The following is a 27857-nucleotide window of genomic DNA, read 5'->3' on the forward strand; positions in this document are numbered from 1 at the left end:
GATTTGAGGGGATTAGCAGACGCACAAGCAGGTGCAGGAGTCTGTACTCCGACGCTTTAATCTTTCCAGTCCCCCATCCTGCATTTGGGTTTAATTCATTCCAGATACACCGTCCCAATGGGACACTCGGTGAAAGAAACACCGAAAGCAGGAAATGCGTTTCTCTCTTGGATTAGCGGCTGGAAGAGGCGCTTAAGGGTGCTCTCACGCCGACCTGTTCCCTGTGCTTTCCGCGGTGGCCGCTAGCCCGGTCCCGCTCCAGCCACAGGAGTGAGAAGCCCCTCGTTTCCCTCCCTTCTCTTCCCCTCTTTACTGCTGCACTAATTTCACTTCAGACAGTAATTATTCTCCTCCACTGAAGCTGTCAGCTCCCCCCTTTCGTCCCCCACTCCCCCTTTTATTCCTCTCGTTTGTTTAAATTTGCCCCAGGGCCGACAGCCAGCCCCTCCTCCGCGCGCCCCTTGTCAGGAGTGGTTAGGCGGAGGAGAGGAAAAGCGAGGGAGGGAAAAGAGGGGGGAAGATTACAGGCCCGGAGCTGTAAGCACAGCGGCTGCCGAACGCTATTTATTTCCTTTGCTTCACGAACGTAGCCTGGCGAATAGACCGGGGGAAAGGTGTGAATGCACAGAGGCACATGACGGAGAACCAAAGGGGCGCTCGGCTGAGAACAGCGCACTCACACACGAGCACAGACACACACACACACACAGGCAGGCACGAAAACACACACACACACACACACACACAGGCAGGCACGAAAACACACACACACACACACACACACACACACACATACAGGCACGAACACACACACACACACACACACATACAGGCACGAACACACACACACACGCACACGCACACGCACGAACACACAGTCACACAGGCAGAAACACACACACTCACACCCACAGGCACAAACACACACACACAGGCACACTTAGCCTGGCGAATAGACCAGGGGAAAGGTGTGAATGCAGAGGCACATGACAGCTGAGAACAACACTCACACTCACAGAAATACACACTCACACAGCTGATATCCACACTCACACACAGTCAGAAACACACACACTCACACACAGGCACAAACACACACACTCACACAGCAGAGAACCGCACTCACACACACACACACATTCACACTCACAAAGGCGAAACCCATACTCACACAGGCACAAACACACACTCACACAACAGAGAACTGCTCTCACACAGACGGGCACAAACAGACGTTTACACATCGAACTGCTCTCACACACACAGCGGAGAACCACTTTCACACACACACACACACACACACACACACACACACCACACACTCACACAGCGGAGAACCACTTTCACACACACACACACACACACACACACACACACACACACACACCACACACTCACACAGCGGAGAACCACTTTCACGCACACACAGGCAAACACACACACACTCACACAAAGGCACAAAAACACATACTTTCAAACACCCAACAACAGCCGAGAACCATACACACAGGCACAAAGACACACTCACAAAGCCGAGAACCACTCACAAACGTGGACACGCACGCACGCACGCACGCACGGCCTCCCGCACCTTTAAACAGAAACACACAAGAGGGCAGACACTTTGCCTCACATCGAGAATGCAGTGAGGAAAATTACTGTCATTTGTGCATGAGGCACAAAATTAGCTTGACAAAATGTTATAGGTTTTAAAACATTTGGAACATCATGAACACAACAAAAAGTGACATTTAACAAAACGTAATTATTCAGCTGCCAGTCATTCACAGCCGCACCTGTAGCTTCTCATGCCAACAGCTGCAGGTGCATCTGTGAGGAAGCGAGATAAAGGGAGATGGAGATAGAGAGAGTGATAGAAGGAGCTAGAGAGAGAGATAGAGATAGAGATAGAGATAGAGGGAGCTAGAGAGAGAGATAGAGATAGAGATAGAGGGAGTTAGAGATAGAGTGACAGAGAGAAATAGAGATAGAATGATAGAGGGAGTTAGATAGAGTGATAGAGAGATAGAGATAGAGTGATAGAGGGAGACAGAGATGGAGTGATAGAGAGAGACAGAGATAGAGCGATACCCTACCTGTCCTAGCACAGGGCCAAGTGGGGGCCCCGGAGTAGCCTGGCCTGAGCGTATGATGGCCCGGATCACCCCCGCGGGCTCCACCTTCTTCACCACTTTCGCTGCCCTGGAGATCTTGGACATGTTGCGTGTCGGTCTGGAACGCCGTCCGTTTCTGTCCGTCTGAGAAGAAAAAGGAAATCAGCTGTGCTTCAAACAACTTCAGACCAAAATGTCTCAAAACATTTTCCAATCAAATTAAAATCCGCCGTTTAAAGAAACAATCATTTTGTTTAGTCAAGCGAGAGATTTTATTACCCGCACGTTATTTTAGAAGTAAGTATCTATAAAGGTTTATGTCTCCCTCTTCTGGGAAAGCATTTGGAATGGGCGACGCATCAAGACTTAAGAGAAGAGCCTTGAAGACAAGTTTGGGCTACGGGGTGTAAAGTGGGGTGAAGGGTTCATCAAACCGGCTCCCTCCAAAAACCTGGTAGTGCTTTCAGGAGATGAACCAATCGGGTGCTGCAGTGTAATGGTGAAGGTTCAATTCCCAGGTAGAACACTGCCCTTGTACCCCTGAGAAATGTACTTAACCTGAATCGCTCCAGTATACTTTATATCCAGCTGTACATTTCTACAGCTGGATATATGCAACAGCTGTGTAAGTCAGGCCTTCTCTCATCCAGACTGACTTACACAGCGGTCTGCCATTAGAATGCACTGACGGTGGGCTATCAGGGCATCTAAAGAATCTGCAGAGTTCCACACCTACGGTGCATTAGGAGGTTACAGAACACTGAATATAATTTACAGCTTATTGAAACTCCCTCTGGAAGCAGATCTCTTTAATATTTAATATTGCAGGCACGTCTGTGGTTATGCACAGTCTTGGTGGACACTGCTACTAGCAGGAGGCTAATTACCAACTGGGTTGATCAAATCTCCACAAACAAAAACTGCAGACACAGTGCTGTATATTTAGCAGCAATAAACAACATGCTACATTTTCTCAAGAGCAGATTAGCTGTATTATACATATATAGCTGCTGTATCACTTTGTTGTAGTTCAAGGTAAATTGCTGCTATGTACTTGTCACAAGGATCATATCATTTATTTTAGCCAGTATAAATTGTCTATGGCCACGGAAGATAAGCACCATCTCTGCCAAACTGAAAGCGTTTTGCAACTGGAAGTTCAATGCGGAGACGGTTCCACACATTGGCTTTGTATAATGAACGTAGCCCTTTTCTCAAGGGCAAGGGGTCTATTTGTATTTGTTCTCAGTCTGCTTGTTATTGCGGAGAAAAGTCACTGAAGTCATCATTTTTTAAAGAAAAGACTGCCTGACTAAGACTTACATTTGGGTTCACCGACGGGCAAATTCAACTGGCCTTCATCTCAGGTCCCTCAACACATTATGCAGAGTGATCCCCGGCCAATCAGGGCCTGGTATTCACAGTGTGCGGGGGGGAAGACTGCTACGCACGCACAGGGCATTAAGACAAGGGTGGCGTTACCTAAACAGAAAAGGCCTGAAGGCTTCCTCCCTCCCTGACGGCTTCCTCCCTCCCTGACTATTAATTACTCAACTCAATCGGTTAGTCAGCTGGGAGGGAGAGAAGCACTGTCCTTACTCTGGGGGGAAAAAAAAACACATAAAAGTCAGACCATTAAAACCCTGCTGTGGTAAGGCCCTCCAGGGATACATGTATCCAGCCCTGTACTGCCAGCCCCCATGATCAAAGACCACGAAATAGCCTAGCTGCAAGCTTTTCTCTCTCCGAAGAGATAAAACGCACGCCAGAGCTTTTTGCTAGCAAAATGAACCAAAGTAAATATAACATGACCTACGGACTCGTCACCCAACCTAGTTTGCTTTCCCTTTCCTTCAAAGCGAGTATTGTGGAAACAAACGTTCATTTTAATTATGGAAGCACCAAATGAGATTGGTTTAGATTCTTAGTTTTCACACACAAACTAATCATGCTTAGTTGGTGTGGCACATACCAACAAGGCCCATGTATATTCAAGCCCCTTATTTTTCCTTTAAGATGGGAGTGCGTTAATTAGTTTTGTTTGTCATATATATGAACTCATGCAAGATTAAGTAAGTGCATATTAAAATACTACTGTCACCCTCATCGTTAGAACCCATTTCCTACATAATTGTTACAATGCAATTCAGAAGAGCTGTTTTTGAGGGTGCGCTCAGTATACTTTAAAAGATAATACAAAATCTGAAAATCTATACTGGAATATGGTGAAACACTGTACGTTCAAATGAAAATGACATACGGCAAAGATCTACACTCCCTGAGCTTACGACAGGGGCTAATGGCAGCTAATGGCAGAAGCCATTACGATGACATCTCCCCATTACGAAGTCACATAATGAAGGTTGCGAATCCAACAGCCAAAAAAAGGAAAAAGAACTCAAGCAAATAATAGCCTATATGAATTCTACATGGATCTTTAAATTTATACACATGGATATTTTCAAATGTATATGCTTTAGTTTTTTCCCATCAAAAGAGCAGCGCAGCAAAATAATGCATTGGCTTGAAATCGATCCATCCCATTAAATGTGTAATGTCACAGCAGGAGGTACACTGAAATTGTCTGTGGCCTTTAGTAGAAAAGCTTATTCCTCTACAAAAACTGTAGCAATAAGCAGCTCTGAAAATGACTAAATTACTATTAATTCTGAACAAACCACAAAGTTTACTATGGAGGCATTTAAAAAAAGTTTTAATATATCATTGAGATCATATGAGCATCTTGTGTGTAAACATAAAAGTTTGTGATGTGAATTTTAGTATCACCAAAGATATCTACCCACAGAGCAAGGGGTGCACTCGGAGTGTGATAAAACTGCAAAAACTTAACGCCCCTGAACAGAATTATTCTTTCTAGTATTAGCTCAAGATTATCCTTTTATTTGTGAACAATAGACAAAGAAAGGTCTCAGGCCAAGCACTGCTCCCACCACCAGTCTGCCTATATACTGAACTTTACTTTGTAATTGTTTGAATGCAAAAATAAACAATGAGTGCATACCTACGTAATTTGCCAAATTAAAGGATAACACCACATTTTAGCACATATTTTCAGTAGCTTCAGCATAAATACCAAAACTGAAAATGTATCCATTCAATTCACAGTATTTTCCTACCCCATTTAGCGCTCAACCAGAAAGACATTCATTTCCGTTGTGTGCCGAGGTCATTAAATAAATACAGCTCGGAAAGACATATTTTCAGAAAATGCATCCTATTATCACAAAAACATGGCCATCAAATGTACCTCAAAACAGCAAATTGTTCATTTCGATGGGGACTATTTTGTATTTGTATTTGCAGATCTGCAAGCCAAGGGAACAGGCAGTACATATACAGCAGTAGGCCTGAGCTGTGCTTTGGCTGGAAGTGAAAAGTATGTTACTGAAAAGTCAAACTCTATGTGCATTAGTACACACAGCAGCGTACAATTCACAAGCATGCCTTCCTTACTGTCACGGAACTGCTTTTCACATAAAGCAATTGTATTAACTTTATAGTTGTTTCAGTAAAAAGTCAGGCCAGGTTCTTCACAATGATGAATTATGCTGACCAAAGCAACAATACGTCTCTCTGACACTTTAATACTTTTTTGGACAGCAACAGAGTAGGGGTGCATGGCACCATTTTTCATGACCAATACCGATAACTTAATAACAGTATCGGGCGATAACGATTAGCGATACAAACTATTTTAATAAAAGGCACAGGGAGGGATAACTGACAAAGCTAATCCTGTAAAACTCCCATCACATGCATTCATTTCAATGAGTTTCCCCTCACACAAAAATCATGTTTCTTTGAGAGAAAATAAAACATCACTTATTCAAAATGTTGAATAAAATGACCTAAAATTGCTAAAATGTCCCTTCTTGCCCCGAAGGCAAGCAAAAAGATGATCTTGTGCCTTTCCCTATATACTTGCTTTCTAAATCTGCAGACATCTGATTCTGCAAAAACACATGTTAAATAATTAATAAGTTTCCCAAAGAAAGATCACAAAATTGGTAAATGGTTGGCCTTTATATGGCACCTTTATCCAAGGCGTTGTACAACTGATACTTCAATGACCCATTCATACACACACTCACACACCAATGGCGATTGGCTGCCATGCAAGGCACCAACCAGCTCGTCAGGAGCATTTGTGTGTTGCTCAGGGAAACACCCGGGGCGGGATTGAACCGTCCAACTGCCAGACGATAGCTCTTAGCGACTGAGCGGCTATATCATTTTTATTATGTTTAGAGGTCGAGTGATTAATCTGGCGATATTGAACCGTGGTGCATGCAATATGTGGGTATGGATGAGAATTTTATGGGGGGGGGGGGGGGGTTTGCGCAAGCCCGCCCTCTAGTGCTGATTCTCTTCTCTCCCACACCGCTCGCGATTTCTCAGTCCTGGTCCCCTGTTTGAAACAATCCATCTTGTTAAGCTTGAAATACTGAGGCAAGAGACATTTTCATTTAACATAAAATCAGGTACAGGCAGATCTTTGGCACAGCACTGTCTTCAGAATCAACTGCGGGGGTTCAATAAAAACCTAGAATACTCATTGGTATTCTGCATTATAGTATCACTCTGCAGCATTGACATATTGATACAGTAGCGTTCAAGTACTATATTGTGACAGAACATTAGTATTCTGTTAGCATTCAGCAACATTAGTATTCTCTCCTCAGAAGATTCCACCCTCCAGCTGAATATTGATTGAGATGGTGGGTGAGGGAGGTAGTCCAACACCTAACTAATGTGAAAACACAAATACCCACAGATTGACAAAAAGTTAATTTTTGTCTATAATAAAAAAACCTGCCTGAAAAAATTTACATTCTATAAATAAATTCGAACCATTGCCCAAGTTCAGCATTCAGTTTTCTCCCTTTCCTTTATTTAAAAGGAGAGCTTTGCATGACATAGCATGATGGACAGTGGCAACCCAAATATGGACTCGTGTTCCACAACCACAACATTGGCCAAGTAAAGCTCAAATCAGTAACAAATGTTTTGGTTATGGTTCATACATTACACAGAAATTACTTCTGAGAATTGCCATCAGAGTTTGAGTTAAGGTCACACACATCCTGACAAATGGTAGAATCAATAGTCGGGATGACAAGTTTTAAAATGGGGAATTCAAGCACCATCCTTGACTTGGCAAATACACACTGATAAACATGGAGAAGTGCTTATGGCACAAAACCACACTTACCAGATGTAGAGGGGGATCAAACTACTAACTTCTTATTGGTTTGGACAGAGCTGCATAAGCACAAAACATTACTTTTCCCCCCATCAGGCAAAAAAAACATTTTACAGTGCAGTAGTCACGGTGAGCATGGCGGCACCATTACTCAGAATAGGCCAGCCGACGAAAAATATCCTGATCCTTTTTTTCTTATTTCTAAAGTTAATTAATCACTGGACATTTAGATACATTCATTTTATTATGCTAATTAAAAGTCATTCATCAACAACACCTGCTTGTGCCAGGTTAATAAAAGTAGATAAGTGGGAAAACTTGAATGTCAAGGATCTAATTTCTTTATATTTTTAGGACCTGTTAGAAATAAACATGACAAACCACAAACCTTCGATGAAGTGGCTTGCTTTTGAAAAACATATTGGTCTTTACTTGTTTATGTCACATGAGGATTGTTTTTCATAGAAAGTTGTATGGTTGTTTACCTAAGCTCCTGAGGACGCAAAATGCCATTCACGTAATGCAATACAGGATACAGGCTGAATTCATTTAATTCCATTTCCTCCAGTGGCAGCTCAGAGGATCCAAGTCACAATAATCAATGCTTGTATGACTAGAAATATTTGTGGATTTGCACAAGGAACTGAAACTGTTGTAACTCTTGGACATTTCATATATAATATAATATATATATATAGTTATATTTATTATAATTGCATTTTTAAAAAATCATTTTACTTTTTATTACTGTTTCAAGCATTGTGTCATCTCAGCATCATTGTGAATGTGCTTTCATTTTCTCAATGTGTCCTCCAAGAATTAAATAAATATTGATTGATCGACAAAGCTTTTGATTAAAATCGTGTAAAATGTTACAAAGCTTTAGCCTGTTCATATAAACAGAGGATCAACCCAACACTCTCTACGCCACGTACAGTTGGTGGAGGTGAAAATGAGTATTGTTGAACAAATAGGAAGCCTTTTGGCCTACAAGTTGTATTAACAGTGTGTAATTTTAGATTTACACATTTTTCTGATTTACTCCCATGGTCTGTTTCCCACTCCAAGAATTACATTAGCCATCTTACATTCATTAAATTTACATAGCAGGTCTAAGCACTTATCCAAGGCGACTTACAAAAGGGGGCACAGGAAGCCCATTTATAAACAATACGTGTAAGGTTAACAGCGCAAGCCAACACATATTGATCAACAAAACAACACCATACAGATCTATAGCTAAACTAACTCTACACCCCTAACATTGTGATAAAAAGAAAGGATAAGGAGGAGGGTCAAATCAAGTTACTCAACTGCACCGTTAATGCTGCCTATCGAATGTTGATCGATATAAAGTAGCTAAATTAAGATTGCCATTCTTATAGATTAGCTCTATAAACGGTCATGCATTCAACCAAGCAAGATATTAAATGCACAGAGGACTTGGTTAACAAGCCAATGGTTACCAATATGCTTCAGATATTAGCGGCAGCAAAATAATTTAGACTAAATTTCTAAAATACTCTAACTTTCAGAATCAGGGAGACATTTAGTAACAAGTGTACTTATCAAGTTAGTTATCCAACTTAATTTCACCCAGCAAATTCCAACACAATCGATGGATGTCCCTTGGTCCATGTCCTTCCTAACTAGCTAATAAGATCATTTGAAGTTAATTGCATGCAATATCTAAAACACATGTTGTCGAGATTAAATACCATTCTGGTAGGAATATATGTAATGTCTGTTACCTACCTACCGCCTAGAAGTCAACCCTCAGCGCATAACATGTAGTTATTTTCACGCTGCAGGTAGGGCAATGCGCGCCGCCATTTTAGGTACAACTGATAGGAAGAGATAAAAGTTGTACTTCCGATCCACGCCGTGAAAATGCTCCGGGTAGCCTACCGCTGTTCCATAAGACTACCCCTGGCTTACCCCATCATATAATTAAATAATTACTAACTAACTGTACATTTATTTCTATTGATATTACCGACGGCTCACAAGTTGTTACTAACATTTGGGATGAAATTGTTTCACTTGATCAAAAGTTGTTGCTGTTTTTCTATTTGTCTATTTCGTAATATTCCATTTGTATTTCTCAAGTTCAGTTAATCCATTCCAAATGTTCAAAATTAAGTTTATGTTTATCCGTTTCCAAACGGACAATTTTTTTCCGAGCGCAGCCAAATGACATCATGTCCGGGGTGATATGGTCACATTTCCTTTAGAGTAAGGCAAGGCTTTTTACTGACACTTCACGTTTGTTTAAGGCTGCGGTATATTTTGCGGCTTGCCCATCATTTTTACCCATATAAGGGTTCAAATCTAACCTCATCAGCGGCATAATGGCAGAAGCGATTCAGAAGAAATTGCAGGCAGAACTGGAAAAATACCAGCAGATGCAAAAAGGTATGCGACAAATAAGCAAGCTAGCTAGTTTTGCTAATGTTAGCTAAAGTGTGGTGGGGGGCAGCAAGCTAGCTTGTAAATATGTCCAATGATTGATAGCAGACTAATCACGGACCGTCCAGCCGTTATTTACTATAGTTACCTATCTTGCTGCATGGCTAAATTACCTCAGGTTAAAATAGCCCTCTTGAGGGAATAATGCTAGCAGCCCAGTCCATCGTTCGTCGAGGGAGATAACTAACGTTAGCTAGCTCGCCAAGTAGCTCGTGATGTGACTTATTGCCTTGCCAACCAATCCACTGAATGTAGCAGCCTAATATCAGCGCATAAAATTAACTGTCATTCATACCTCGATGCTTAATTCTTGTTTTTGTGATATACTAAAACCTGCTTTATTCCTTACAGATGTCAGTAAAAGCATGTCAGCCAGGCATAAACTTGAGACTCAGTTGACGGAGAACACCATTGTTAAAGACGTAGGTGCACAATACTATTGGATTAAATGGTGGTTTGTGTTTTAAAGAATGATGGGGTTGTGTGGCTTCAAATGTGCCTTGATGGGGCGGGGCTGGTTAGAACCAGTGACTGCTCTGGTATATACATCAAAATCTGGTATAATAAAAGGTTGTCAGATATTGTGTTATTATCGGATATTTCATAAAACCAGTCAGTTAGGTTTGAAATTTTGTCTATACTTCATCTTGTTCTGTGGTCTGACCCCACCCATACAGGAATTGGATCTGCTGGACAGTGAAAACACAGTTTACAAGCTCATTGGACCCGTGCTGGTAAAACAAGATTTAGATGAAGCCAAAGCAACAGTTGCCAAGAGGCTGGAGTACATTAATGGTGAAATGTGAGTATTAGGAGAGTGTGGGGTGATGTCTAAATAGTTTTGGTGGAAAGTAGAGATCCTGAGTCATGTTTGCAAATTGAGTAAGCTGGTGGACACAAAGCCTGTTCTGTTATGTCATTGGTGATTGTCTATGTGGTGATTTACAACAAAGGGGCCATGGCAGAAAAGTTTCTTGATTTAATACGTATCTAACGCTTTTATTTATTCATTCATTGCTATGTCAGCCACAGCTGTGACTCAACTTGGATGAAATATGATGACACCATATAGTGCACACGATGCTATTTTCTTCATGGTTTGTTCCCCTCTTTCCTCTGCAGCCAGCGCTACGAAACGCTACTGAAAGAGATGGAGCGGAAGTTGGATCAGCACCGCGAGGTCCTTTCCAGCCTCCAGCAGGAGTACCAGCGGGCTCAGGGCCGGCCTGTTGGGAAAGTCTGATGGACGGACTGGTGGATACAGACTTTAAGAAAAATGAACAGACCCCATATAGAAACAGTTCTGCTCCCCCATTCAAACACATGGACTGACTGACCTGCGTAAACCTACTCGCCCACCATCCTGCACAGCAGTACAGGATGTCCCAGTGGGATTTTTTTGTTGCCCTTGTTGTTATCAATAAAATTGTTTCATTATTTACATGCAAGTGAATTCATTTGTTTTTATGTTAGAAGAAATTCCTTGATTAAATGCTTGTTACACTTATTTAGAGTGATTGGTTTTTACCCGTTCTTGCTCAATATATAGGAAAAGGATTGTTTTGCTAATTACAAATTATTTAACTTAATTGTCTACATGGATGTTAGGTTGACTGAAGTGAATAATTACAATTTCCACGTTTTATGTCTGAATTAGCCTTTTTAGAAAATTGAAAAAAGCCATGTTATTTTGTGGATAAAATCTTTTTCAACAGCAGGCGATTACTGATTTGTTTTATAATGCCAACAGTTATTTACAGACTTGGCTTTGTATTTTCAAGTTACTGAATTTAATTGCTTGTGCTTATGTGAAATTACTCGAAATATTTTCCACAGAGGCTTCAGTATTCACATTTCTGTAAATTGTTTCTTTTCTGCAAATTATTTGGAGTTTGAGCTACATTTGCCAATTTACTCTGGAATGTGAGTAATGATACAAGTTGAAATTGGAAAGATTCAAAGGGAAATTAAAGGCATTCCCTCTTCACACATTAGCCAGTATCTTGTGATTTGTCAAAAATGGGTTGCTCAACTCAATAATAGCATATATATTGTCTGGAATGTTGCCAGATGACGTGAGTTTTAAAGGCATACTCTGCACCATTCCAGCTAGTCCAATGAAGAACTTTAACAAATGGAAGTCATGGTGAGCTTACAAAAATTTCTAAAATGCCATGATCTATTGAGCTGTTCAACTTCACAACAGTAGAGGGCACTGGTGCTAAAGGGCGTGTGTTTGAATTAGAATTGGAGGAGTGTATTATACAGTACTGTGCTTTGAATCATCAAGATAGATGGCTCCTGCTTACTGGTTGTATGGATTCCTATACGAGGCTTCTTGCGCCATTTGTTGGAGGCTGCCATGTTTGATTGGGGCTTTTTGGAACCAGAGCATGCACACTGGGTACCTAAATGGAAGGGAATGTATAGGAATTATATCTTATTCTTTGAGCCTCAGAAAAAATCTCCCTGGAGAGTTATTAGTTTGGTGTGAAAAAATTTCTGAATTTAAATGTACTGTCAAAAATCATATAAGTTTGCCAAGGTAAAGTCATCACAATGGGGAAATTTGCTTTTTGGCACCAGAGGCTTAATAAGCTGCAATACCTCCAGTTACCACTGGCAATCCCTGGTCCCCTGGTTTGCATCTAAATTGTACTTTAACCTCCTAAGACCTGGCGTACACATGCGTGGACAATAAGCCCGAATAGCAAAGAGAAATTAAAAATGCATACCAAAAAAGAGTGCGGGTCTTAGGAGGATAAAGTTATTACTCAAAAGGTTAGTTCCTAACCTCTGTCCTATGGATCTCCTATGTATGCTGGAAGATGACTGGTTCTGCTCTGGGGCTGTGACACCAGAGGGAGACACTGCTCTTTCTGTAGTACCACTGGTGTCCTGTGACAGAGAGGTTGGGGCCAGATGGCAGAGGTCAGTAAACCATAGCAGGAGTAGTCACAGACCTCTTCCTGGTGCAAGCTGGATCACTGGGGAAATTACCAACTGAACCATTTCTCAGGACTTTACAGATGAAAACTTAGCAGTAGGACAGGACCGTTTTCCCAAGTGGAGACTATATATAAGGGATCATTGTGATTTCATTTATATAGCCAATCGTTTTCCCCCTGTCTTCAGCCAAGACAGTGTGTGAGGGCAATCACCCTTTGTATTTTAAGTGTTACATTAGCAATTCACAAGACACAGTACAGCTAACAATTAGATAAAATGATGAATTTCAAGTTATTTGAAAAAGATTTGAAAACACCAGAAACCAACATGCTATGCTTATCTACAGAGTAATTATTTAATGCCAATTTTATATTGGAGGATGGACAAAAACATATATAAGACTTATTAGTTTTCTGCCCATCCACTTCAAGGTTAGACGTGTTCTGTGTTGAGAGAACACTTATGTAACACTGTTGTAACGTGTGGTTATTTGAGTTACTGTCATCTTCCTGTCAGCTTAACCAGTCTGGCCATTCCCTTTGACCTCTCTTGCTAACAAGGCATTTTCACACTCTGGCTTCTCTCATTAACAAGGCATTTCTACCCACATAGCTCAGAACACTGGATGTTTTCTTGTTCTTCACACCACTCTCTGTAAACTCCCAGGAGATCAGCAGTTTCTCAGATAATCAAACCATCCTGTCTGGCACTACGGTAAATCACTCCATGGTAAAAGTCACTTAGATCACATTTCTTTGAGTTGCGGCCACATGATTGGCTAATTAGATATTTATCTGATATGTACCTAATATAACGTATAATATAATATCTTTAAATACATGCAAATAAGTTTCAATATCATACATTAAACAATTTATACTTTCCCAAAAACATACATAAAAGAAAATGTTATTTTGCAGTTCAGTGTATTAGTACTACTGGTATCTTTTATAAATTGAGGGGTTTTACATGATGTAAATATTCACTTAAATCTGTACATGCAAATCACACACTTTTTCTCTTCACAGTTTGACTTTGTTAATGCCAATGTCGACTCCCTGTGTGCTCAGTAGGAAAAAGGTTTGTGTAAGCATCCAACTTAGACAGGGGAACCAGTTTATAATGATAATTGGCTGAGAATGAGCCTGCTTAAATTTCCTTAAACTGTTTTTCCCCTGTGGATGGCTAAGCCATGATTACTGAGTGAGACAACGAAGGAGAAAACAGCAGGCTGATGAACTATAACCATGCACCGAGAAAGTGGAAAACAGTGTGGCCATCTAAACAGCACCTCATGGTAGCCTCAGGTAACATGCAAGCATTTTTTATTACCATGCGGGGTGTAGTAGCACAATTATTGCGGTGATGTGTAAAGGTAAAAAAGGATTTATCCATCATGTTGCATCTAATCGCACAACTTCTCCAAAGGGAATAGACTATTGCATACTAATAATGGTGAATATATTTAATATTTTTAAAGAAATATACATGTTTTAATTTCTATTCATCATTTACCTGTTTACCTGCATTACAACTAAGCCCTGGGTAGGCACCCATAAAAAAAGCAATTTGAGGATCTTATTATGCTGCCTTGCTCTGGAATTAATCCCACAAGGTTGAACCAGACATATTTGTATGTATGGCAGATGCTCTCATTACTTCTTAATTGAAAACAATGAGCCTAACAGAACAGTGGTGATTTATGAGTCTGAGATGGAGGATGCAGAACCCCTATCTTTAATAGATAGCTCACAACCTGTCTGTGTTTATTATCCTCAATTAGCAAGCAAACAATTAAAGGAATAATTCACCCCGCAAATTGTTTCATGTTTACTACTTGCTGACGATAATACAAACACTCAGAGCAACAGTGCGTGTAATGCTCTGCTTGGTAAGATAGCACTCTAAAAGGTTGCATAGTTACTCCTTAATGGCTTACTTGGGAAGAGAAGTACTATGCTCTTGTTTGAAACGCAGGCTATATGCAAATTGGAAATTTGGTTTTCATACGTGGTTCACAGAGCCTGCCGCTAGGATATGCACTCTATGCAGTTGGTCCGACTCGGTTCGTCTTCACATTATCTTTATGCTCAGGAAAGCTATCAGAAATTAAATTGTGAAGCTTGTCCTTGTGAATGACAGTAGACGTATTTACCTTGTCCCACGCCCGCATAGTTTATTACAGTCTAGCTATCGGCCTATTGATTAAACGTTTGCTGAAAATCACAGTACCAAAATAATAAATAAGAATAATGGCAATGGCAATGGCAATGGACATTTTTACAATAATACTTTAATTTCCTTAAACTGGTTATGATGTTGGTTTTCTAAGCTGGCCATTTAATAAACCAAAAATGTGGCGACCTCCGTCTTCGCCCTTTTTCCGCTTGAATTTGTAAGAGGGGTGTAGGAAAACGTCTGCCCTAATTATGGGGGCAGAGAAAGGGCCCACGAGGCCAGATGTTGACGAGAAGAATTCCTTTAACCTCGCACAGTTAGTAGTGCGGTCAGTCAATTCAGGCACGTCGCCGCCCCCTCAAAGTGCGCACCCCTGGAGCTCCCACCACTATCCATTCATATTGCAATGAAAAGTCGATCGAGCACAGCGGACATCGCTTTGTGTGGCTTCGTGTGTAATTAATGCCCATCGTAGAAAAACATTCCCCCTTCATTTCCCCCCTGCCGAGGATTAAACCAGCATGAATAATGAGCATAAAAAAGGCCGCGCATGCTGAAGAGAACAGCGTCTTATTATCAGCACAACCCGAAGTTTCACCCCCACCACTTGCACAAACAAGCCAATAAAAGGATTATGCTAGGTTTTCTCTCATGTTTAAATCACGTTAGTCATTTCAAAAAGCATATCACGTGATATATATCATTAAAGGGCAACTGCTGCGAGTTTACAGCGGAACTGTTCTGAAATCCATAGAAAAGCTAATAGAATGTGGGTTGTTTCTAAAAGAGGTAACTGCTCTCATTGACAGTTCCTCCTCTCTCTGCTACCTCTTAATTAGAACCTTTTCAATATTTTACCTCAGGTCTTGTATTCATTCCCGCCTGCATTTCGATAAATCTGTGTGCTAATATCAATTGAACTGAAATTAGTCAGTGAAAGTTCCAATAGAACGGTGCTCATGTCCTTAGACGTGCTGGGTACTTACAACCTCAGTTCAATTAGCAATCCTAAAATATAAAAAGCAACTGTGAAGACTGAAGATTCTTACACCATGTACAAGTTTACTACTCTGCTCATTCCTAATACACAAGGGCTCGCATGTGGGCCCTGCAACTAATTCTGCCAAATATTCACGGTAGGCCAGAATTTCAGTGTTGTATGTGCATGTAGGCTTATGAACTGTGACCATCTGTAGTTCCACGTTTGTTTAATAATGTCACTTGAGAACATCAATATATTTCCATGCATCCAGAGAATGCTTTAATATGATACTCTGGATTATGCAGTTACAACAGACAGTAATGTTCCATTATAGTCCCCGTCCATTCACGTGAACTTTTGTAATCAAACATTAATATTTAATGTTTTCCCTGCTGAAAAATAAAAAAACAGTTCAGACCAGCTCCCAGCTCGACATGATTTGACTGGTTGACCAGATCCCAGCTTGATAGGGTTTGACCAGCTCAAGGTATGTATTGAAACAGCTGGTTGACCCAGCTAGACCATCTTCATTTTCAAGATGGCATCGGTGGATTTTACAGCATGGCTGAACATGTCCAAACAGGCATTTGTCCCAAAAATCTTAACACTTGCACTCTCCTGGTGTTGTCACCCAGTGCCTGTGCTAGCAGATCTGAAAGTGCGTAATAGGCACGAGTCATTTCCAAACAGCGACAGTGGCTTCGTGTCATATAATCTAAAGCACACACCGCCATGGAACAAACAAACAACAGAGGTGAAATATCCCACAATGGTGTTACTCGTGTGCCACAAATGTGTCCGTGTGTGTGTGTGTGTCGAATGGACGAGAGACGATGCACGTGCCTTCGATGGCAGAAGACGCCCAGTGAAAACAGCGAACCACTGTTTGGACCAAGATAATGCAATTTGCGATGAGGTGTGGCACTCAATTGTAAACATAGCCTACAGGTAACATTATACATTATTTAGCTATGACAAGCAATTTATAATCCCCAGTGTGGCCTTGGGAAGTTCAGTTACCTTTAAACATAAAACGACGCAAGACAAACATTCGGCAAGCATTTGGTCTAAGAGACGTGACAAATGTAAATTGTACTTTTATTGGCCTACGTGTTTCAAGTCACACCGGGGCATTCAACTTTACAGTCGTAGCATAAGTGGGAGTAGTTCTGTGTGTTATCCGTTTTAATTTTAACATCGGAGTACATTGCAAAACAGCTTCTGTCTGCAGGTGGCAAATTTGAATTCGAGTTCATAATCGGTCAATATAGGATACGGTGGTCTTTTATCTATCTGGTTGTGTTACCACGAGTTGGAAATAGGCTTGTAGTATTTGGTGTGACATACCATTTGGCTGACACCCTCAATCTCACGGTCAGGTAATATCGTTCCCACGAATAAGTGTCAGCATGAGGTGTTCCGAAAGTGTCAGACTGAAATTCCAGTGTAGAAGCGACCACCAGTTGACCTATGTATTCGGCTTCTCACCAATGATTAACGGGTAACAGAACTAAACAAATGGAAGAATAATTCCTTGAAGTCAAAATATATTTTTTGAATATCAAATCATAAGACCATTTTGGCTTATTGACATAATGAAATGAAGTCAAGCTCAGCTTTAATTAAGTATGCTGATAAAATATTACATTCCTATATAATGCCAGCTGTTCCAGTCAACACAATAACATGGAAAGCTGTTACCATTTGAGTTATCCAATTTTCGTATATACTGGGAGGCACTATGCAAAATCACTGGGGAAGATATTCTAGATACAACGTAACTCATGTGAACATACATACAGTAGTTATCCTAAACTCTTCATTTATTCTATTTGTCCTGCTCCCAAGGTAGTGCCACTTCTTGGGACTGTGAAACAGGAAGTGAATATATAGTATAGTATATAATCATATCTAAAAGAAAATGTCACCTCAAAACAGGGGTTTATCAAGACACTCCTTTGTGAGGATGTAATTCTTTCAGGGATTCTCAATAAAGTGGAAAAGCAGTTTATGTAAGTTTGAGAACTGTTTACATTTTATATTCATTTTTACATAATCTTTCATTTTAACATTCTTTGGGATTTGTGCCTATAAGTGTGTATATGTCTAGGTGATTGTATTGTGAGAGGTTATGGTTTTGCATGGGTGTGTACTGGTATTGTGTTTTTTGTAATTTTGTTGTGATTTATATTATTATACTAAAATGTAAAATAAAATACATAAAACATTGCAGAGAGATTTTTAGTCTGTGGAGTATAAAATGGTATGTGTGCATAAAGACTGGGCCTAATGTTCAAAGCAAGTGGCAATTTATAAAAAATATATTAAAGAAAACAAGTAATGCAACCAAAATATTTTACATTTGTTATGTTTTATTTTGTATTCAAAAATATACAGATACTCTCATGAGTCAATAAAATAAATGTCCATAGTCAGATAAAATAATGTCTATAGTATTTACTCTAGATTTACAATGTGTCTTTCAATCTTGCAACTGTTGCACTAAACCTGGAAACAATTAATTAAAACTAGAATATATTAAATATCAAAAATATATTTTTACACAAGCAAATAATATTAGATAGATCTATGATATATGTCTCCGTCTATTTACATATATAATGATAATTTACACATATAATACATATAATACGATGTCCCGATGTATGCAGAGGCCTCTCTCTAAGTTTCAAGACCAGGGTCTCCACATGGCCTGGCTGTGTGTGGAGGATGAGGAGCAGACTTCAGGAGCACTTCTGGGGTATCCCTGCGGATCGTTAGGGTCTGTATGTGCCAGTGGTGCTCTTTGGTATGGGAAGTTCCAACTTCCGAGGGCTGCGCAGAGCTGCTGTCTGCTTTTCCAGCCTTGCTGCCATGCTTGGACAGGCGACCCCTCCGACTGTGTCCGGGGAGGGCGAGGGGAGAGCCGCGTCGCAGCGTCATGGGTGGAGGGTCGCAAGCGATGCAAGGAGAGCGCGTCCGTCAAAGCTCCCCCCGCCCGCTGTCCCTCGCCCTCGACTTTCAGGAACTGCGTAGCCTGCTTCAGACAGGCCAAAAAGCCGTGCCGAAAAGGGTGCTGCTCTGCCTCCTCATGCGGAACCGGGTTCTCTGTATTCCGCAGGAAAAGGACCGTGTGCTCCAGGATCTCAGCTTTCTCCACTCGTCGACAGGTAGGATCCTACAAAAGAGGCGCAAGAGCGATTACTACACCTATTCTGAGCTATAAAGAGGTCTTGAGACTAAGAGGCCCTTTATAATACATGTAGAGCGGGAGAAGTAAAGAGAGAGTTGGTGAGATGGGCACTGAGAGAGGTTTAATGTGCGGGTGAGGTAGGGCAGTGAGAGATCTAGATAGTGAGGGGGGGTTGCTCACCGATTGATGCTGTCCCTTCAGCAAAAGGGCTCTCAGACTCTCCAGACTGCGGTTCATTCTTTCTCTCCGATGTCTCTCCACTTCAGACTTTGGGAGCTGTCAATCAAAATAACATGGTTAGACAAAATATTAGGAGTCAAAATCAGCCGTTCGCTACAATTCAAAATGTCACTGTTATTATTTGCCCTTTAAAATTGTATTTACAAAGTGACTGCAGCAAAGCACACAACCTTATTTTCCACACTGAACTCCATCAAGGTATTTTTTAATCCCACTGACATTTACTTTCTGTGAATAAAACTCAAAATTAAATTCTCCCCTTTACAAATAACACCTAAATCTTCAATATTTGTGCAGTTCCAGTTCATATAATTCTATTTCAATTATGTTTGTATAGTGCTTTTTACAGAAGCATAGAAAAGGCAGAGTTGGCATAAGGGCAAACACCCTGAATAATGAATACCATGTTATGGGTCCTATTTATGTTTGATTTTTAATCACAAAATTCATACCTTTCTCTTCTTTTTTAAGTCTTTGTTTTGAGTTGCTTTGAGCAGCTTCATCTTCTTATACACCAGTCTTGCCTTTTCTTGTGGATATGACGAATAAGATATTGAAGCGGGCTGCGATCATCTGCTTTTCCAGTAAACAATGTCCTTTTCTGCTACTGTCAAGAAGGATAAGCGAGGGATACTGTCTGTATGTCTTTTAAACTAACCGTGGTGCCAACCAGTGTCTTTCGCTCCGCCTATTTCACCAGGAAATCCCGCCCCTGAAATGACGTTGAGTTTGGCCCCCAACTGGACGTACGAAAGGTTCCCTCCCTTGGTTATCCAACTGAATTGAATGGAAAGTTCCGGAGCACTCGAAAGCCACTCCTAGTTGTCTTCGTATGTACATTACAGACATACAGTAGTCAAATTAATCAAGAGTATAATGATAGAAACCCAAATTAAATAAACAAATAAATCCATAAAAATTCACACTTAGCTTAGATTGTTCATTTTGAGGACTGAAATGTAGTGATCCAGTTAAGAGTTGAAAAACAAACCAGGCTTGTTTTAGAGGGTTTAGGTCATACTTTGATTACGATTTCATCTTGAACCCCTGCCTCGAATGAACTGTCCATAACTTACGCTAAACTTTACGGTTCATTTGATATTTACCCTTAAATAATTCTTCGTGGGTTCAATAAAGGACGTAAGAATGAAAATCCCACTATTGTGCATCTCATCATCACATTTGTAGTAAAACCAAAATGTAGTATTATTTTGCCACGCTTTCACACAGTGTATTGTCTTTAGGTTTGAAATGCAAATGTTTTTGTTCAAAGGCACGCGCCACCTGTGATGCATTTCACAGTTAAACTTTTGGCGCAAGTAGAGTGGTGGTATGCAAATACAGTTTAACACCTTGTGTGCGATGTCTGTTGTCTATGCAGCGCACGTGTGCATGTAAGATCGCCAAAGCTACTGATTGTTATTTTTAACTAGCATATATGTTCACCGTCCCTCAAGTTTATTCCTTAACGTTTCATGATAACACATTCTAAATATGTAAATTGAAGGGTTATGGTGGCTTACTTACAATTACAATTGGTTTTTACTTACTAACACTTAGGCCTACGCCAGTTGACCCTTGATTAGAAGTAAACTTTGACCACATCGAAAAAAACAAATTGGAATTAGCTCTTGATGTCATGTTTTCCTTCAGAATTGTAAGACAGACGCATTCACGGTGTTTCCAAACTCTCCACAATATGGCAAAAACGTGTGAGCGTGGGATTCGAACTTACCCTTGGTCCCTCTGCACTTTCTCACGAGAAGGCGAGCTGACCATTTTGTTACCTGTCAAAATTGACTCTTCTTTAGTTCGAGCCGTTGCTTTTCTCTCTTTAGCCAGTTCACAGATGTATGTGGTCGTGGGAAAGCTTTCATTACACCCCGGTAATGTGTTCAAAGACACACGGTATAGATATTAAATCATTCCAATATGTTTCACGTGAATAATTAAACTATAACGAGTAGGCTATACAATGGTGTAAATATACTGTATAAAACTGCGGTATAAATAAAATGCAGTGTATTAATAAAATTGTGCAATGAAGTTATTTTGAGGTAATACACATATCCTACTGTTAACTGAAACATACACCAGCTGTACTGTTTGCTTAATACCTTTAGTAAATACTACAGCTGATGTATATTTGACTTAATAATCTATAGCCTATGCATTAACACTGGACATGGCGCTTAACTTTATGTGCAATGGACAACAGTGTGACAGATTGACCCAGAAATGTATGATTTTGTGTAAGTGTTGCATGATCTAATATAGGCGATGGAAATGTGTTATTAGGTGGAGATCATGCACATATACAGTAATATATAGCTTCTGAAATGCATGCACATACAACAAGCTGTTTTAGCTCTGGATTATAAATGAAAGAGTTAATATGATGTTAAAGTACAGACTGTCAACTTGAATTTCAGGGTATATGCATATTGTTTGATCCTTATCTGATTTTTTATACATACAATACTGTGAAAAAGCTGTGAGATTTCCAGGCATTCATTTTTCAAAAAAATAAATGTTGCCGAGAAATGTATGTATTTTGGTAGATAAAGTAAGATATGAAGTAATAGACCACTTCTGACAAAAAGGTGATGGCTATCTGGGATAACCTGGGGAGCCAGAAGCAATTGGGACAGCCAAAGTCTGCATAAGAACTGTGGCAAGTTATCCACTATGTTTGCAACAACCTCCACCCAATTTTCTTATAAAACTGCAGGACAGTGTACCATTAACTGTTCCCTGCTATTTATATAACTTTTTAATATTTTGAGACTTAATTTCATTACATTTAGATGTGCTTAAGACATTTGGAAAGCACCGTATCTTGGCCAGCTCTGTGTTGTTACATCATTGGCTCATGCACAAGAAAGCTAAAAACAAAAGTTCTCGAATTGATTATTGGTGTGGCATTTTGGATTTGGAGTTACTGTTACTTCTCATTACTGTAACTGTTACTGTTGTCTGAGGACCATATAAATGTCAGTAAAATGCCAATAAAAGGCCTCTACATTTCTGGGATTCTTTATTTATTGACAGATGTCATAAGCATTAACCTGTACCAAAGTGATGGAATGAGGAAAATGTAGAGAAAGAAAGGAACTGCTCATGATTCAAAACAGGTTGCTACCAAACAAGCTGCTACCAGGAGGTGTTCATGGCCAAAAAGTGGAATGATCTTGACAGGTCAACTCAAGCTCCTGACCTGAATGCAATTAATGTGTTTCACTGGATGAAGACAAACCTGAAGGCAAAATCCCCCCGAAACATCAGGAACTGAAGATGACTGCAGGACAGGCCTAGCAAAGCATCAGCAGGGGATATACCCAGCATCTGGTCATGTCTGTGTGCCACACACTTAGTTTCAGACAGTCATCCAATGCAAAGGACTTGCAACCAAGTACTTGGTATAGTGTGATCACTTTAAGATTAAACCGTAAGATTACAATTATTTGTCTTTTGGTCTTGGTGCTACAATTCCTACACAGTTCACCCGATATGGATATACATCACAAATTAAATCTGATGCATTTCAAACTTTATTTCAATTTCATGATGCTGGAGTACAGACTCATGGTCCATACTGTATATATAAAGAGTGCATAGTGGTTGATTTCACTGAGCATCCTTATCTTCTTTCTTTTCTTTATGGATTTGCTTTTGGAGTAATGTTATGGATATAGCTGTATAGTGGTATGGTTTGTAAATAACAGGTGGGCACCTTTTACCCTGAAGTGAAGACCAGAGGGACATAATGAGCACATGGCAACTTTTACTGAACAATAATATCTGACATAACTGCTTTCAGGCGCTAGGGGCTAGTTTTTTCTGTATCCCATCATTATCCAGGTCTGTTTCACACTGTGCTCTTATTTAGCTTTAGAGTCGTAACCGTGTAAGACAGGTAATCTACCTAGTGGTATTTACTTTTGCTCCAACTGTAACTTCATTTTAGTTGTATGATATAATATAAGGCCTTCTGTGTATTGTTGATATTTGCATTCCTGAGACTAACACTGATGTTCTCCACTTCTGCAAGTTGTGTTTGCTAAATGATCACAATGGAATGTCATGCCTTTGACTCTGTAATGTTAACTTTTGACATAGTTTATTCAGTCAATATTTCAATAATAATTCAATAATAGTACTCAATCATGGCTGTATCATACATCTGCATCCACCCCGTAGTTCTTCATGCTATGCAATTCTGGTGTGGACAGTTGAAAGCACAATCCAATATTCTTTAAGTAACTTTTATAGCTTTCCCATTAACTTAGTTCCAATGCAGACATTGCATAAACCAATTGTAATGCAACATGATGCCACCTTTTTCCAAGAATGCCTGTGGCAAGTTTGCTTGCTAGTTGTGACATGCTGGTGAGTATTTATTTTATGAGAACCTAATAAAGCCCAGCATGCAGCTGCAGGTGTGTTTCTGTAATCCTCCTTTGTAATGGATTGTCTGTGGCTCTCTATTAAATTAAATGGAAGAAGTGCTGTTTATTTGTGGTCATTGCACTGATTTGTTATAATGAATATTTAAATTTAAATATAGACTTTTTCAACTGCAAGAATACCCTTCCTTGAACAAACACTGGCATTACTCTGAAAGAAAATTACCAGAAAATTACATTACCATAAAGAAAATAAATGTTATCGAAACTGGTTTAAGACCCCGTGCCATTGTGCGCCTAGGACACTTTTAAGTAAACATCCGCCGAGAAGATAAAAAAGAAGTCTCCATCACATAATCCACTTATTGCAAAAACGGGTAGGCCTAATAGTATTTGAGGGATTGATTCCAATAATACCGCTTAACCACGCCACTCCCGTTATTGGAGAGAAAGGGGTTCCTCTCAAATGATTTCGTAATCTGATTTCTATTTAATCCCTTTGTTTTGGTTTAACACAGGCTGCCAAGCATCCCAAATCTGCACATAAAAGAGCGTCCTGTTCAGAACTCACCACGGTGGCACTAAACCCCGGCCTTTGAAGCAAGATGGTAGGTTATTGCTATGGACACGAATGTTCCATAGAGGAATGCAGATAATACAACTCGATGAAGTGCTTAATTAAAGTTTAGCAAGGCATATCAAACTGTTGTACAAATCTCGAAAAGCTACACAGTTGCTTACGGAGAAATGACTACACGCAAATCCATTCTAGCCTCAATGTGAGCGTCACATTTAGAAACGAAATATTGCGTATCGGTGCACAGTTTTTCCTGGTTCTTTCGGTGATCGTCATACATGGGCATTTTGCATCCGAAATGGAGGATATATTAAAGAGCTTTCTGTTTCTGTGCAACGTTTCTCGGTGCTGTCATTTATGACCATCCCAATGGGAAGCTTTAAAGACTGAAATTAAGCGCGCTTTCCAAGTTATGACAAAACACGTCTCTTCCTTTTCTTTGTAATTGAAAGTGGAAGCCAAATGATTTTGCAGTTATACTTAATCACTCCCCACCCCCACCCCATTTGGTGTAAGCAATTAATTAACTGTGCTTACTACCTGCGTGTGACAAAGATGGTGGTTGATCAGTGGACAAGTCCGCATTCTCACATGGGCATCACAATGTGCTATCACTGGCCTTCCATCCAAAGCACCCATTTGATTGTAACAACCCTTGTGGAAATTCAAATTGGGAACATTGGCCTTGAATGGACTTAGGTAAATGTTGGACATCAGTACTCATAGTCAGGGATAGTGGGGGTTCTATTGGAGTAGTTTGCTCGAGAAATCAGAGACATCACCATTTGACTGAATGACATGCCAAAAGGGCAAAAGAGTTCATTTTTATATTGCATTTTAAAATCAACCAATAACATAATAGAGAAATGCATAAGGATGAAGATGACAACAAAATCCAGTTATAAATTTGTTTATTTCTCATACCACATTTGCACAAGTAGTTGCTCATTTTTAATGTAAAAAATACAAACCAATGCTTTTAACATTGCCCATTTAATATAAAAGGGAGTTATTCCTTGTTGCAAGATCTTCTGGAATAAAACTTATAGAAGTAGAAATAAGTCAATCAGGAGAGAGGTTTTTAAATCATTCCCAAGTTTCACTCTGCAAATTATCTACAATCTGAGTTCATCTAAAATATGAAAATATATTTATTGGGCAATAGGAATTTTGTATCACATTAACATTTATGATTACAACTCCACAGAATTACTAAATTTGAAGCACTCTTTTCATAAAATAGAAAACACCTTTATAGAAAAATAGAAAAAAGTACCTTTACCACAAACTTAATGGTATACTCTTTATTATTACAAAATAATAAAGATCTTCAAAATAGTTCATTCTTGTTTTTAGTAAAAATGAGAGAAAAAGAAACAATATTTGGGTTTATTTCTACAGTACTGCAATATTTCCTTGTTTCTTATAATTTGTAATGAGGTATAAATTTTAGGGCAAAGATAAAGCCTTTTTTAAGTCAAATAGTTTACCAGTTTAACAGTATACCCATATATACACCAATGTCATTTCAACACACTCATCAGTACAGAAAAATACATATATACATATGTTGTATATTTACACATATTACAGTCTTTCGGGGTCTAGGCAGTCTAATTCCTGGATAGATATATACTCTTTGTATGCTCCTTCTGTGTTCTGCACTTGTAAGTCGCTTTGGATTAAAAGCGTCTGCCAAATGACTAAAATGTAAATGTAAATGTACTAACATAACTCAACATCAGCAGCCATGATGCCTAGGCTGATGAAATAACTGTCCTCTCAGTAATTGGTGAAAAGTGAGATTCCTGTTTTCTAGCAGCTGTCCAGGTCAACGAAAGAGATCTTCTCTGTACAAATATGAGTCTTCTCTGTACAAATATGAGTCTTCTCTGTACAAATATGAGGCTTCTCTGTACAAATATGAGGCCGTCTCTACAGCTGTCTCTACTGTGGCCAAGGCCTCCACACTGTGTCACTGAGAACAGCAGATGATTTAGCAGATGACACCCCACTGCTGTTACTGAGCACATGAGAGATAGTGGGGCAGACTCTTGCCTGGGGAAGCCTCTTCATACCCAAGGAGGAGCAAGGAGAGGCCGGTTGCCCAAATGGGAGCATTTGCAGTGGGGGCATGTGAAGAGCAGTCTTGGACAAGTCTTGGGTGATGGGCAAGTGCGTTTCCCCAACTGAAGGTGAGTATGGAAGGGGAGGCACTTGATGTAGCGGGGATTTAGCCTGTGGGCCTTCCTCACTGCTGTCCTCCAACTCATGACTCTTAGCTGAAATGAAATGGCCGACCCTTAGTAGACATGTCCTCATGCCTGCATGGTAGCTGTGGTGATGCTTGCTGGGTGACTTCACCTCGTCGTCCTCCACTCCAGGTTTCTCTCTCCTTCGTCTGATCTCTGGCCAAGGCTCGTGTCCCCCCTCGTGCTCTGCCTTCAGGAAGTCAACCACACTCTCCAAGATTTCAGCCTTCTCCACTTTGGGGTTCCGCAGTTTCTGCAGGAATAAAGTGACGAAGCAAACAGATTTTAAAAATGAGGAATTTAATTAGTTGAAAATGGTTGACACTGTTGAGAAAAATAATCAGGAAAGATGAAACGTCTATTTTCCTCAGCAAATGTGTATGGTATATGGAAATGGTGGATTTTTAGTAATAACCAACCTCATTGTGTGTATTCTCCAACAGTAACAGACGCAGAGTTTCCAGGCTGTTATTGATGCGGTCTCTTCTCCGTTTCTCCATCTGGGGTTTTGGGACCTGCAAGGGTAGTCACAGGAAAACACTGGTTAATCTTTGGCCTGTAGGCTGCAAAGCCATTAGTATTATCTGCAGATTCAACCCCTGAGGAATACATTTTGCAGTTTCAAATTAGCTGGCAATTCCATCATGCTTTCATTTGAGTAGCCTAATCCACAATATTCCTTGATTTAAAATACAAAGCCAATAGGGCCTACAATGCAGTTACAGCTCAAAAACTAATAGTTTAGATATTTACAGTTCGATATTAAGTACATTTAATGTACATTTAATTTAAGGAATTTAATGTTGAACACACACATAATAACCGTAGTAAAATAGCCTACAAAAAAGCAAAATTATAAAAATAGCCCAATTGAATAAGCAAATCAATTCAATGTCAGTCTTACCCTTCTTACATCTTTTTGGTCTGGGAGTTCTGCAGTTAATGTTTTCATGGCGAAATTTTACGATAGCAGCAGCCCGACAGCGACGATTTCCGATGCCTATTTACAACAAGCAAAGCTCAGGTAAGCGAACTACACTTCTTGTATCTTGAAACCACGCCCCACTTCCCTCCCCTCGGTATTGAACGAATCATTTTCTTCGTATATTATAATAAAGGTATCGCCCACCGTGACGTCGACTCTCTGCATTGGCTAAAGAAGCAACTGGGGGGAAGTACACAGTTCCATAGCATTAAAAAAAAAAAAGTCCCTCAGCTAAGTTAAGAACTACATGTATATTAATATATAACTCTACACTCAACATCACAGTTC

General features: G+C 40.0%; 3 protein-coding genes across 4 annotated transcripts in view; 1 reads left to right on the plus strand and 2 right to left on the minus strand.

Annotated features, from left to right (window-relative positions):
• The window catches only part of mrpl11 (mitochondrial ribosomal protein L11), a 38568-nt gene extending 29315 nt beyond the window's left edge, over positions 1-9253 (minus strand). Inside the window, exons 1-2 of one of the 2 annotated variants that reach the window (XM_061236453.1) lie at positions 9094-9253; positions 2097-2258 (exon numbers count right to left, since the gene is read on the minus strand). In XM_061236453.1, coding sequence (XP_061092437.1) covers positions 2097-2219 — 123 coding nt within the window. In that variant the 5' untranslated portion in view covers positions 2220-2258; positions 9094-9253. The remainder of the gene's footprint in view (positions 1-2096; positions 2259-9093) is intronic. The other variant, XM_061236454.1, reaches the window with a different exon arrangement.
• A 263-nt stretch (positions 9254-9516) lies between these two features.
• pfdn6 (prefoldin subunit 6) lies at positions 9517-11248 on the plus strand. Its single transcript, XM_061236455.1, has 4 exons — positions 9517-9753; positions 10159-10229; positions 10485-10609; positions 10930-11248. Exons 1-4 carry the CDS (start codon positions 9690-9692, stop codon positions 11048-11050), a joined length of 381 nt encoding a protein of 126 aa, XP_061092439.1. The 5' UTR covers positions 9517-9689; the 3' UTR covers positions 11051-11248.
• Positions 11249-18605: 7357 nt separating this feature from the next.
• her5 (hairy-related 5) lies at positions 18606-27536 on the minus strand. Its single transcript, XM_061233881.1, has 4 exons — positions 27489-27536; positions 27004-27099; positions 26550-26837; positions 18606-19094 (listed from the first exon to the last, which is right to left on the minus strand). Exons 1-4 carry the CDS (start codon positions 27534-27536, stop codon positions 18606-18608), a joined length of 921 nt encoding a protein of 306 aa, XP_061089865.1.
• Between the last annotated feature and the right edge of the window lie 321 nt (positions 27537-27857).

This window comes from Conger conger, chromosome 3 (genome assembly GCF_963514075.1).
Source record: "Conger conger chromosome 3, fConCon1.1, whole genome shotgun sequence".
Taxonomy (NCBI): Eukaryota; Metazoa; Chordata; class Actinopteri; order Anguilliformes; family Congridae; genus Conger; species Conger conger.

Bases quoted from the DNA above. Each gene is read 5' to 3' on its own strand.
- pfdn6 (XM_061236455.1), top strand. From the start codon at position 9,690: ATGGCAGAAGCGATTCAGAAGAAATTGCAGGCAGAACTGGAAAAATAC. The intron at 9,754-10,158 runs GTATGCGACAAA...TATTCCTTACAG, and splicing joins ATACCAGCAGATGCAAAAAG to ATGTCAGTAAAAGCATGTCA. The intron at 10,230-10,484 runs GTAGGTGCACAA...CCACCCATACAG, and splicing joins AGAACACCATTGTTAAAGAC to GAATTGGATCTGCTGGACAG.
- her5 (XM_061233881.1), bottom strand. From the start codon at position 27,536: ATGAAAACATTAACTGCAGAACTCCCAGACCAAAAAGATGTAAGAAGG. The intron at 27,100-27,488 runs GTAAGACTGACA...CTACCCTTGCAG, and splicing joins ACCAAAAAGATGTAAGAAGG to GTCCCAAAACCCCAGATGGA. The intron at 26,838-27,003 runs GTTGGTTATTAC...TTATTCCTGCAG, and splicing joins TGGAGAATACACACAATGAG to AAACTGCGGAACCCCAAAGT.